General features: G+C 40.0%; 2 protein-coding genes across 2 annotated transcripts in view; one reads left to right on the top strand and one right to left on the bottom strand.

Annotated features, from left to right (window-relative positions):
* The first annotated feature begins 89 nt into the window (after window positions 1-89).
* Window positions 90-11,293, top strand: LOC148404419 (alpha-1A adrenergic receptor-like). The gene is made up of 2 exons (XM_088381709.1): window positions 90-1,325; window positions 9,681-11,293. Exons 1-2 carry the CDS (start codon window positions 410-412, stop codon window positions 10,232-10,234), a joined length of 1,470 nt encoding a protein of 489 aa, XP_088237835.1. The 5' UTR covers window positions 90-409; the 3' UTR covers window positions 10,235-11,293.
* Window positions 9,950-13,090, bottom strand: part of LOC148404418 (protein eva-1 homolog C) — a 6,827-nt gene continuing 3,686 nt past the window's right edge. Inside the window, exon 9 of the mRNA XM_088381723.1 lies at window positions 9,950-12,319. Coding sequence (XP_088237849.1) covers window positions 11,928-12,319 — 392 coding nt within the window. The 3' untranslated portion in view covers window positions 9,950-11,927. The remainder of the gene's footprint in view (window positions 12,320-13,090) is intronic.

Raw genomic sequence — 13,090 nt, 5'->3', positions numbered from 1 at the left:
CGAAGACACTTAATAAAGGGTCATCAAAGTTGCTGAATATTAAGTCTTTATTTCCGTGATAGTGTTTATACAACGGGTAAATACACACATGGACACAAATTACAATCCTATTGGAGGACGCGCCCTCCCTCAATGGGGGTGCGCAAATCGGGCATGTGAGGGGACTTCACTAAACAGGCTTCAAAGTCTCCTCGAACGCACGGTGTTCTGCATCATCCTGTGGTGCTATGTTGGGTGAGTGGGTGACATGCTCCCCCCCGGCCCCCACCGCACTTGTCCACCGAGCAGCAGGACTGCAGCAGAAGAGGAACGACTATTCACGCGAGCATTTCAACTATGCAAGTTGGGTGAGTTGCAGTGAGCCACGCCGGACATGTGAAGCCTGCTATGGAGGAGCCGTTCGGTCAAAATGAGCGTGAGCACTGACAATGTCACGACTTCATGGGGAAATGAGAGCTCCGGGGGCAACCACACAGAGCCCGCCGAAGTGGAGCTCAGCCGGGCCATCCCGCTCGGCTTGGTGCTTGGGGCTTTCATCGTGTTCGCCATCGCGGGCAACATCCTCGTCATCCTCTCGGTGGTGTGCAACAGGCACCTGCGCACCCCGACCAACTACTTCATCATCAACTTGGCGATTGCCGACCTGCTTCTGGGCACCACGGTGCTGCCGGTGTCGGCCACCCTTGAGATCCTCGACTGCTGGGTGTTCGGGAGGATCTTTTGTGACATTTGGGCGGCAGTGGACGTGCTGTGTTGCACCGCATCCATCATGAGCCTGTGCGTCATCTCCATCGACCGCTACATCGGCGTGAGTTACCCGCTACAGTACCCGGGCATCGTGACGGAAAAGCGGGCACTGCTGGCCATGCTCGGGGTGTGGGTGTTGTCCGTGGTCATCTCCATCGGACCCCTGCTCGGCTGGAAGCAGCCGCCCTCGCCGGACGACACCGTGTGCCCCATCACCGAAGAGCCCTTCTACGCGCTGTTCTCCTCCCTCGGCTCCTTCTACATTCCTCTGGTGGTCATTCTGGCCATGTACTGTCGGGTGTATATCGTGGCCAAACGCACCACCAAGAACTTGGAGGCCGGTGTCATGCGCGAAAGGATGAACTCCGGTGAGCTCACCATGAGAGTCCACAAGGGCTCTCAGGTGCACGACGAGCCGGCAGCTTGCGTCGGCAAGGGCCGCGGACATCAAGCCAGAAGCTCCCTCGCGGTCAAACTGCTCAAGTTCTCTCGGGAGAAGAAGGCGGCCAAAACTTTGGGAGTTGTGGTGGGCATGTTTACACTTTGTTGGCTGCCCTTTTTCCTCGCCCTGCCCATAGGTAAGTTATTGTCGTCAAACTTGCTTGCTTGCTTTTTTTTCTCTGCCGTTTATGCCAAGACTGCAAAAATCATGCAATAGCCTTGATTTTTTTGTGTGTGTGCATGTGTGTTGCAGCATCCATTTTCATATCTTTATCTTTATGTGTGCCTCATCGGCCAAAAATAACGTGAAACTTTTTTACGTGCATGTCTAAGTTCTTTTGTGTGTGCGTGTGTGCGTTTTCGTTTACAGTGTGTGCGCGTGCGTGTGTGCGTGGATTTGGTGGGATGAGAACGTTTTTTGGGAGATTGATGAGGGGTTTGGGTTATGTGTGAGAGGTTGGTACAAGAAAACGTTTTGGTGAGCATGAAATGTATTGCTGAGTGTGAGTGGTGGAGTGAATGTGAGAGGTTTTTAGTAATATACTATTCGTGGGGGTGAGTGAGTTAGGAAGAGCCAGTCATGGTGTTTTTGAGGTTTCTGTGTGTGAATGTTTTTTGTCAGAGTGATATGTTCTTTGATCAGTGTGAGTTTTACTTCTGGGTGTGAGAGTTTGTTAGAAAAGTTTGTGAGGGTGTGAGATAGGTTTTTGGTGCAAGTGTGAGTTTTTTGCTGAGAGCGCAATGGTTTATTTTGCTGTGAATGAAAGTTTTTTGTGTGGGGTTGATTTTTTTTGGGGGGTGTGAAGTTCGCTTTGGTATAGCACCCCTGTTTATTCAATGCACTGCAGCGATTTGAAATTGTTGCAATGAACAATATAATGAGTACAGCTAAGAGAGTCCCTTGTCTTATTACATTCCCACTTAGCAACATTCTTCGTTCACAGTAGTTTGACACATTTTCACGGTTTACTTAAGTCAACACTTCCAGTACTCCCTGAGCCTTTTAGTAGTGGGAATTCAGAAAATGCGAGGAAATAACTCGGCAGTCTGCCATGTGGACTCCCACTGGTTAAATCAAACAGATGCACTTTTGAACAAAGTTCTCTGATGCTGCTGACAATGGAGTGTCCAGAAGGTCTTGTAAAATATTTGACATCATTCTAAGTATGAATATCTGACTATCAGTCCATCCATCCTTCTTAGTCAAATGAAAGTAATAGCTTATAGTATAGCTTATAGAACAAATTTTACAAAGCTTCCCAACTGATCAACATGCCCACTGCCTATAACACAATTTCTTATTCGAATGTCCAAATGGGCTTTCCAGTCGGTGTAATTTTTGATGTTTGAAGTTTCTAGAAAATGCATTTTACACACATTTGTTTGACTGTGTTTGACCGTATTGTAACACACAAATGTATTTCCATTACTAGTGAATATTGTTCTTCACTAAATTAAAATTCAACTAACATCAAATTTATGCATGGTCCAATAATAAACTTGGTTTTAACACATTTCATTGTTTGAGATCATTTGAGCAAGAATATGTAAGACTATGAAATGATAAATGATTCTGAAAAAAAATTATACTGTGTACGGAAAACTTTTAGCACTTTAGTGGCTCGAGAATCAAACAACTCAGAAATGCAACTAGAATTATAAGAGTTAGCAGTTTAGAACATTTTATAGATGAATAAATATGATCATGAGGTTATTTTGAAACTTTCTAATTTCACATCCCAAAATCTGAGATTTCCCAATAAACTTTATATTTACTGTATTAAGCTTAACCGATTTTATTTGGCTAGAAACACATAAGACATGTTCCCACACTGCATCCAGGCAAACAGTAAAATATGAGAGCACTGATATGCTGGACACAGGACATTTAAAGCCAATATCAGCTCATATGCACCTTCACTGTTCATTTCAATTCAATTATTTCAATTGGTATTTCACTATGACCAAGTGGACATGTTAAGATCGACAACCTCCTAATATAACAAACCAGTTTTAATGCACTGGCTTGAGCAAATGTTTGGTTACTTGTAATAAGAACACCAAACGCTCTTCGTTCTGATATTGACATATGCCTGCTTTGAGAGTATGTGCACAAGTAAGACATTTAAAAAATTTCTTAACGCGTCATCTTATAGGTTATTGCCACTTCCGTCAGTTCCAGCTATATTCACTCATTCAACAAGTACAAGTCGATGTAAGTGTTTGCCAGGAGATGAACCGTGCATTAGTGCACACTCCACAAAATCAGAGTAAAAAGCATTCCAAGACTGGAGATTATGTAAGATCAGGTCATTGACCTAACGTCGCACTGTATTATATTGGTAAATGTGCAAACTTCATCAGTGTGTGTGGACAGTGGGTCTTCCTCAAGTTTGAGAAAACAGTATCCCACAGCAGGGATTGCTTCGCCTTTATTCACTGTCAGAAGCAAAAAGCAAGAGACAATTACTCGAGTTGTTATTTAAAGATGGAAAAGACTTCGCGGAGCACACAGTAAAGGAACAAGTGGGTGCTGTTTGTGTAACAAACTGACGGACCAACTGCCAAAAAAACGTCTGAGGGCATTTCTGGGCACCACTTCTGGCAGAGCATACTGATTCAGTGTGATGGGACATAAAACGACTTGACATCGTGACCACTTTTAACTTGCATGAAACTAAGCTTTACAAAAAAAAACAAATGCAGCTCATTCATATGTTGTGATGTTAGTGATACAGAAAAGTTCCATTTTAAATAAAATTATGAAGAAAAATGGATCAAATGTGTTTATATATATATACATATATATATATATATATATATACATATATATATATATATATATATATATATATATATATACACACACACAAGGTAGGTAGGTAGGTAGATAGATTTAATGTACTGCAGACAACTCAGTGTTTCTTTTTTCTATTTGACTTAGCTGTTAATATCAATCTTGAACTTTTAGACACTAGAAGTCAAAAGTAGCCCATTATCAGATTTTGAATCAGTGCAATGTTTTTTTACACTTACTATAAGCTGTGGCAAAATGTGTTATGCAAATGCTAGTATTTAAAAAAAAAAAAAAAAAAAAATTAAGGGAGTGCTATTCAAGGCAGGTTTCCTGAAACTAGACACACCCATTTAGCCTCAAATTTTGTAATGAACACTCACAAAATAGTCGTTTGTCACGGAATCAGTGGAGCTGGGTGACCAAATGCAGCTTGGACCAGAGTTTAATGAGGGAAAAGGTAGTTGGAAGGGAGAATGAGGGGAACAAACCAACAGAACCGGCACACTAACATAACTTAACAGAGGCAGAGTGACAGGGGTAACCAACAGACAGACGGACCAAATTGCAGAGAAACTAACCGAACAGAAAGACGAGACAAAATGACGAGAAACAAGACGACAGCCGAGACTACAGACGAGAACAATCCGAAAGGGGAGTGAGAGGCAGACAGGACTTAAATACACGACAGGTAACAAGAGGTAGGTGAGAATGATCACACTGATCATGGGCACACAGGAGGGGAGGGGCGAGCACACAGAAACCATGGCAAACATATACACATAATAACATTTTTATTATGGCCTTCACCTTCACACTAATAAAACGACCAGGGACGAGTCGTGACATCATTGCTGTAACAAAGGCAATTAATGCTACAAAATGAGAACACGTGAAAATCTAGAAAAGATCACTTTGTTCTAACTCACAAGAATTCAACCACAGATGAGTCTTTCGATCATCAAAATTCATAAACTTTACGTCAAACACCGCATGGCACAATAGTCCACGCGTTATCACTGTAAGACAAATGCATAAACAGTTTAGTTAATTCCACCCCAACTGGAAAAAAAACCTCTTCTAATAAATTGTTTTAAACATGCTACACAAGAAGGATATCTCCTTATTTTCTTTCAATGAGCTGTGTCATACTCATTAGCGGTAGAGGAATCATTAGTCCTCAGGGGATACATGTGTTACTTCACAGCACATCACGCCCGCAGCTCTTTAACACCCCAAACAGGCACTAATGTCCTGTGAAAGGCTTGCATTTAATGGTGCAAGCAGCACGCTTCCGAATGTGAGAAACAGCTGAACGTGTGAATCAATTTTATCTGTACGAAAGCATTTTTAGAAGAAATATTCTTTGCATGTTTGTTCGCGCGTTGCTGTGTGTACCAAGGATTATAGGAAGTGTGTATAGGAGCAAAGCTAAAGGCTGTGTTACAAAGCAGTGGAGAGTAAAATTGGCCACGGGTCATGGGGCTGCACGCTTGATAAAACAGGTTACTGGGATGTTAAAACCAATTTTCCATAAATGTCATCATGTTGATGTTTTTGGAGAGCAGCCTGGAAGAGCAAAACGAGTTCTGTCCCTTTAGATTAGGATGGATTATTTGTAATTAGGGCATGCTTATGAAACAGCTTCCAAGTTCAGTACAAGCAGCTTTGGATGTACAGTGCCCATTAAAACTATTCATCCTTCTTTAAACTTTTTCAAATTTCTTCTCTTACAGCTGTATGCTTTTTGTGCTACTCATTGTTTACTATGATTGTGTAGACTATCAAGAGGCCCTTATTTATTATTTAATCAATGTTGGTATATGGCTGTGCCATAACAAAATATAGGAAAAGTAAAGTACACTGTATAATGGCCATTTTCACTGGTCCAACCAGTTCTGTCATGATGTAGTAGTATTGTGAAAAGAAAAAATATAGATCAATTGTGCTATAAGAAGACTAATAATTATATAGGAGTGATACATCTTATAGGAAAAGGAAAAAATAGCTGGAAAAAAGTGGATAGAAATTTATAAAATTATTGCTAGCAAGATTACACCTTGGGCTCTATTTTCCGAGACAATGCAGCTAGACTCAAGATGGTGCATCCTAATTTTTGTTCCAGCTGTTTGGAAAGTTCATCTCATTGTACCACGGGCTTACCAGAAAGTCATTCAAACGTTACGCCTGCTGGAACGCCGTCTGGAGGCTCGCTCAGGTTTAATGTGGTATCGTCATGTAAGAAGGCTGAGTTTGTATTCCACATGGTAGTGGATAGGTAGCTATTTGAAGGTCTGAAGAATAATTGTTTTTTGTTGTTGATGTTTTTTGAAATGACATTTCATTGACCCTCAAGCTATCTCGAATACCACGAGTCTGAATTTGAGAGTCACTCCATTTGGAAGAGTGTGCACCAAAATAATGACAATCAGTAAAACCTGATGGGGCACAAGAGCCAACACAGTGCAACACTCCTAAAGTTGAGCAGTTTGAAAAGTCACAAAGTTTGATCCCTCAAAGGAATAACCCATCGGCCCTATTTCCATGCCCAGCGCAAGTCTGGTGCAAAGTCTAATCTAACTGTGTGCATGAGTGGATTTGGCTTTTTTTATATATTTCCCTAGACTTTGCACAGGGAGAATTTATTTGTCTGTTTTGTTCATTTGTTCGTTTATCTGTTTGTTCTATCATTTGTTGATTTCCAAAAGATGGACAAGCATCAACCAGAAGAACAATAAGCGAGAGCAACTTTACACTAAGGAATTCATGTTGAGTAAGCAGACATAAGTGATAACTGGCATCACCATATACATAGTATTAATATTTGCTATTGCACAATAACATTACAGTAAATGCTTGCACCAAAGTGCTTTATACAAAAAAATTAATAACTAACACTTTATGTGTAGGCCCCAATTAATTTGACTTAGGTTAAAATTAATCATTTCAATAGCAACTCCTCTACTGAGGTCAAGCATTCATTTTCATTTGATAGTAAAATTGCAACGCAATTACCCAGACAGTTATTTTATGAAGTTTGTAACAGCTTAAATGAAAGAACCCATTACATTTGGGGCCTGAGCCAGACATTTTCATTCACTACGCAGTAAATCCAACAAACATTTTGGCAGAGGTCTGCATTTACTCATCGTAAATGTAGAACACTATGAAGCCAGAACACAGTTGCTTTGGTACATTTCTCAGATAAAATTTGAAATTTGCAGAACAGCAGGTGTTTCTCAAAACAATTTGTACAAGTAGAAAAAATATCATGGGTACCCTGCAAAACCCATTTTTGTTCTCAAAATCCTTATAAATCCTTCTCAAAAGTAAAAAAAAATGTCAGTGCTATCAGAGTGAGAAGTCATTGTGTTCGGATAACTGAGTCAAACTGCTTAGTCATGTGCTCATCATAGTGTCCTCTGGATGTATGTTGCGGTCCAAGTTAAGTTTTGATGACAAATCTGTGATTGTATATATTAATGATATAATTAACACCTCTAATATTTAGAAATTTGTCATTTTTGCTGATGACACAAATATCTTTTTGAAGGAGAGAACCTACAACGACTAATGAAGACTGTCTCTGATGAGCTTGCCAAGCTAAAACTGTGGTTTGACTCAAATAAATTATCTCTTAACATAAAGAAAATCAATTTTATGATTTTGGGGAAATGAAAAATCCCAGAAGACATAACTATTGAAGTATTGTGTGATAACACCAGATTAGATAGAGTTTATGAAAACTCCTTTCTGGGAGTAATAATTGACCACAGTCTCAGCTGGAAAAAAACGCAAGTCAAAGGCATCTGTTCAAAATTGGCAAAGATCGTGGGTATACTTTGTAAAGTCAGACGCTTGCTGAACCAGAAAACAATGTACGATTTATACTGCTCGCTGTTACATGTCCTACGGTGTTGAGGTATGGGGTAATACCTACAAAACCACCCTAAAGACGGCATGCACAATGCAGAAAAAGGCAATTAGAATTATCAAAAATGTTGGTTGGCTATTCTGAACACTCAAATAATTTATTTATTAAATTACAAACATCAAAATTTATGGATTTGGTAGATTTCAAGACCGCACAAATTATTTATAAAGCTAAAAAAAAATTACTCCCTAATAATATACAAAAATGGTTCATCGAAAGAGAAAGTGGTTACAACCTAAGGTGCGCACCACCCTCAAAAGCATATGCATATCTGTCAATGGGGTAAAGCTATGGAATAATTCACCTGTAACGATCAAAGAAAGTAAACACATTGCCCAATTCAAAGAACACTTTAAAAATTTGACACTAGAAAATTATAGTAATTGAAATCTTTTGCTTGTCTGTTTTCAGCTATGTAGTCCATATCTTATTTATTTATTTATTTTTCTTTCCAGAATATTATTGTATAAACTGTTTTTCATTTCCAAAATTATCTTCCTCCGATAAATCAATTTTCTCTACCTTGAAAAAACTAATCAGCAACCATGTTAAGAATTATGATGTATAAAAGGGGGAGGAAAAAACAAGCAATAGCTTCTTCCTTCTCCTTTTTTTGTTATTGGCATAACATGAAATTATGTGAAAATGTGAAAAAAATGATTTTGTGTTTGGTCGATCTCATGTTCAAAAATAAACTTCAACTTCAATTGTTTTATTTGTACTTTGCCTTTGCAGTTAGCAACAGACCACTTTTGTCAAAATGGATGAGCTCCTCAGCTCAAATCAAATTATTTTATCGGCACCAAAATACTACCAGATGGAGCATAATACAGCAAATATGTGAGGTTTTCAGCAAATAACTAATGCAAGGTTACCCCCCTAAAAATATCCAAGAATAGGCAAATTCTTGAATGCCAAACCTTGGTTCACTGAACTGTATATTTGCACCTTCAGCTATCTAGTGGAAGAGCATTGTTCTGCATGATATACATGGAGTAAATAAATGTTCAGGCCAATTAAGGAAACATTTCCTGTGGCCTTCCTGTTTCTCACGTCACATTGTTGTTCTGATTCAGTGCTCTAGTGTTTGGTCCAAACAAGAATCCAAATGTAATCTGTGTAATGTTAACTATGTACTGTCTCTGTGTCAATGCTGCCATCTATGGGCTAGGAAAAAAGTTACATCAGCTTGACTTGGACACAGGCCCCAATTGCTCAAGACAGAATTTATGCAATGGAAGCCTGATGTAAAACATTTAGAATGCCTGAGTCAGGTGAGATACTCACAGTAAAGCATTGCCAGCAGATGGAAATGAACACTTTAAATAAGGACAGATTTGTGAGGAAGATTAATTTAAGGACAATGAGGGCATGGCATTAAAATGCAATGGGCAACACATACACTCTAATAGGATGCAGCCCATGAAATTACACACTGTGTGCAGGTCCAGCAATATTTGGACTTGTAAAATTTTTCTCATTTTTCTTCTTGACACACCACAGAGTTAGTTTTAATTGAACTTTAACTTAAGACATTCCAGAAAAACGATATCATGTTCAAGGCATTATCCCCTTTTTTTCCATACTAAACTAAATGGTCACATAAAATACACAGGTCAGTTTTTTACACTGTATTTTCCATTGGAAGAACTTTTCATCGTTCTGTCTGTGCATTGATGTACGTTACAAAGATATCGTGAGTTACGGCACATGCTGTGGCATCTGTATGAAATGACATCTTTTGCTCTGTGTTTTATCGTGCAGGCTCTTTCAATGTGAACCTGCGCCCACCTGACGTCCTCTTCAAGGTGATCTTCTGGTTGGGCTACTTCAACAGCTGCCTAAATCCCATCATCTACCCTTGCTATAACCGTGAGTTTAAAGTGGCCTTCATTCGCATCCTGCGGTGCCAGTGTCATCAGCGCAAACGTCCCAGGTGGAGTTCATATAATTACCGTTCCTCAACGTTCAGCTCCTCTGGACATTCACGCAAAGGCTCCAATGATCAACCCCCCGGCTGCTTGAACGGCAGTCAGCGTACTTTGCCATCCTCGGCCAGCCCAAGCCCCAGCTACCTCAGCAAGGGTCTACCATCGTGTCCCGAGGGCGAAGCATTGTTCACCTGGACTACAACTCCCTCTCCCAACATACTGCCTGGCAGCAACACAGATTGCCAGCAAGGTTGTCTCATCACAGCTGTGAAGGGAGGAGAAGACAGGGAAGAGCCGACTATTGGAGTTTTTTCTTTCTCCTTTGGTAAGGAAAAAGATAAGGGAGGAGTTGTAAAAGATTGTACGGAGTCATCTTATAATGTGTGACTGCATTCACTGTAGATTATGTTTATTTATCTGTCTTTGAAAAGGAATGGTTCTCTCTGGTCTACACAAAATGTTCTATGTGCTGCGATTTGTTTACTGTATATGTGGGGAGTATTGACACAATCAAGGACACGAGACAAGAAAGGAGGCTCGAGAAAGTTAAAAAATAATCGGTTACAAGTTCCATTTCTTATTTGTAAAGCCTGAATGTGACCTGACTGATGTACAGTAAAATGTGGAGAAATTTATTAATTTCAGGCTTTTGATTTGTTCATGTAATGTTGTGGAGTTAAAATATAACATGGTTTGTGCAATTGTGTACCTCATTCAAACAATTGATGTAAGAAACACGATACAACTCTGCAAACCAGAACCACATTAATACTATTACTAGTACAGGCTGTCACTGTATGTCATAGATATGACCCTAGGTATATACAACACACCCCTTATGAGTTGCCATGGCAACGCTAAGCTAGGAGGGGCAAAGACAGCCACGCACTGCATTCCTTGTGTGAACGAAAAGAAAAGTGACTTTGGTCCACTAAAACTTGTTACAAAACCTTTAAATAATCAGACAGAAAACAAAGAGTAGTAACTATTTTGTAGCAAAGTATTTTACTATATCTAAAATGCAAATTTGATTATTGACCTTGATTCTTGTCAGCCTGTGCTTGTTTTAAGAAACATTGACAACTCAAATTTAGCTGTGTGGACGTGGCAGGACAGTGGACCTAATGATTCGTAGTTTTGCCTCACAGTTCAAATGTCAGATCAGACCTTCCTGTCTGGGGTTTGTACGGTATGTTCATGACACGAATGTGTGTCGCTAAGGCGTTCACAAAAAACAATGCTGTCATGTCTTTTATAGTTTAAGTTTGTGAGAAACACCTAAAATGACTCATATAATGACTCAATGTCTCACAGATATATATATTTCAAAGTAATATTATCATAATCAAAGGAACATTGCACAAAGCAATGGAATTTGTGATTGATTTGGTTTCTCATTTTGTATGGAGTAGTCCTGTGCTTAATAATAAAGCAGAAAGTGTTGTATCAAGCCAAACAGGAGTACTATAGACGGAAAGTGGTGGCAGTTCGTGGTGTATCTCGCCTCTCACCAAATTGGCATAGATCCCTTCAAACACACGGGCTTGAGGACATGGAACACATATGGATATTTAGATATCATGTTGATACATTTAGTTTACACAAATTTAAAATACTATGCCTTCACCAAGTAGGTGTGGGTAGTCCGTAAATTGTCCTAGATTTCAGTCCATAATTAAAAAGAAAACATTAATAATAGATGGAAAATTATTAAGAATATAGTGTGACTAGGAATTTTGGGGTATTTCAAGATTCCCCCAAACACCAATAGGAGAATGTTTTTGCTGGAACCTGTGCAATTGTGGTGGAAGCAAAAACAACTGTCAGGACAGCTTATAGTTCCCAACATGGAACTGTTACCACTGTCCAAGAATACGCACATGAAGAGGACACTTGCATTTTTAAGATCCCCACATTCCCACCCGTAAGGTACAACAGTATGTTTTTACAGGAAATCTGCGCACAAACCATGTATCACCTGGACAAATTATTGTGTCTTCTGCAGGCTCCTATGCAAAAGTAATCAAATTTCAAGATGAACGAATGAAATTAGGGTACTCATGTCGGGTTAAAAATGAAATTAATTGTAATTAGCAATCTGATGAATGGCATAAGGATTGGTGTTTGGATGTGGCCAAATATCTCCATTGGGCAGCTCTGTGGTGTGTTCAGCACCCTGTGCCATCATTTCCAAGGTCAGCGTAGCGGGAGCGAGCATATCCCTCACATGGTACGACTGAGTGAGGCGACGAAATGACGAGGCATCTGAGAGCGAGAGTTCGTCATTGTCATAGAGGTCTTCCGTGAGGTCCTTGTGCTCTCTGTTCGATGCTTTCAGCTCATCGTGCAGATCTGACACAAGTTCCTTCACGTCTTTCACCAATGTGGAGCGTACGCCAAAGAGACAGAGCAGGAAAACCAGACCGGCACAGATCCCGGAGACGAAATACAGAGCCACTCGCTCAGGCACACCTAAAAAGGAAAGCAGGTATATCACAATTACTGTTGACTACATGCAACTGTAAAATGAAATAAATAAGGAAGTGAACCACCAAAATTGAACCCAGTTTGGTCTGAACGTAAATAGCTGCAGATGTTGCTGCACCACTGGGATTTTGAATTATTTTTTTTTTCCCCAAGTGTCTTAATATCTCATTCATATGACATACTTTTGCAACATACCCCAAGGATCATGAATTAGAGCACATTCCTTGACCTCTGGAGGTGGACATGCCTCATCAAAATGAACATTTGCTCAGCCCACACACTTCCACGGTGACAGTTCCCAAGGCTTTCCAGCTCAGTGGCCTAGTGGTAGAGTGTCTACCCAGAGACTGGAAGGTTGTGGGTTCAAACCCTGCCCGGGTCATACCAAAGACTATAAAAATGGGACCCATTGCCTCCCTGCTTGGCACTCAGCATTAAGGGTTGGAATTGCGGGGTTAGATCACCAAATGATTCCCGGGCGCGGCACCGCTGCTGCCCACTGCTCCCTTCGGGGATGGGTTAAATGCAGAGACAAATTTCACCGCACCCAGTTGTGTGTGTGACAATCATTGGGACTTTAACTTTAACTTTTTTTAAATCCAATAATTTTTGTATAAACAATTGAAAGGTTAGTGTTTCTTAACATAATATACTACAATGGTGTGATAATACACATAGGATCCTCAGGAATCAATTTTAATTTTAACATTCATCATAAAAACACATCAGCCTTTTATATTTGCTGTTGAATTATCA

This window comes from Syngnathus floridae, chromosome 1 (assembly GCF_059516105.1).
Source record: "Syngnathus floridae isolate MCC-2025c chromosome 1, RoL_Sflo_1.0, whole genome shotgun sequence".
Classification (NCBI taxonomy): Eukaryota; Metazoa; Chordata; class Actinopteri; order Syngnathiformes; family Syngnathidae; genus Syngnathus; species Syngnathus floridae.
The sequence above is the reverse complement of the archived record's forward strand: the minus strand, read 5'-3'. Positions and strand labels throughout refer to the sequence as shown.

Coding starts and splice junctions, on each gene's coding strand:
- LOC148404419 (XM_088381709.1), top strand. CDS start 410: ATGAGCGTGAGCACTGACAATGTCACGACTTCATGGGGAAATGAGAGC. Junction 1,326..9,680: donor TTTCCTCGCCCTGCCCATAG/GTAAGTTATTGT, acceptor TTTATCGTGCAG/GCTCTTTCAATGTGAACCTG.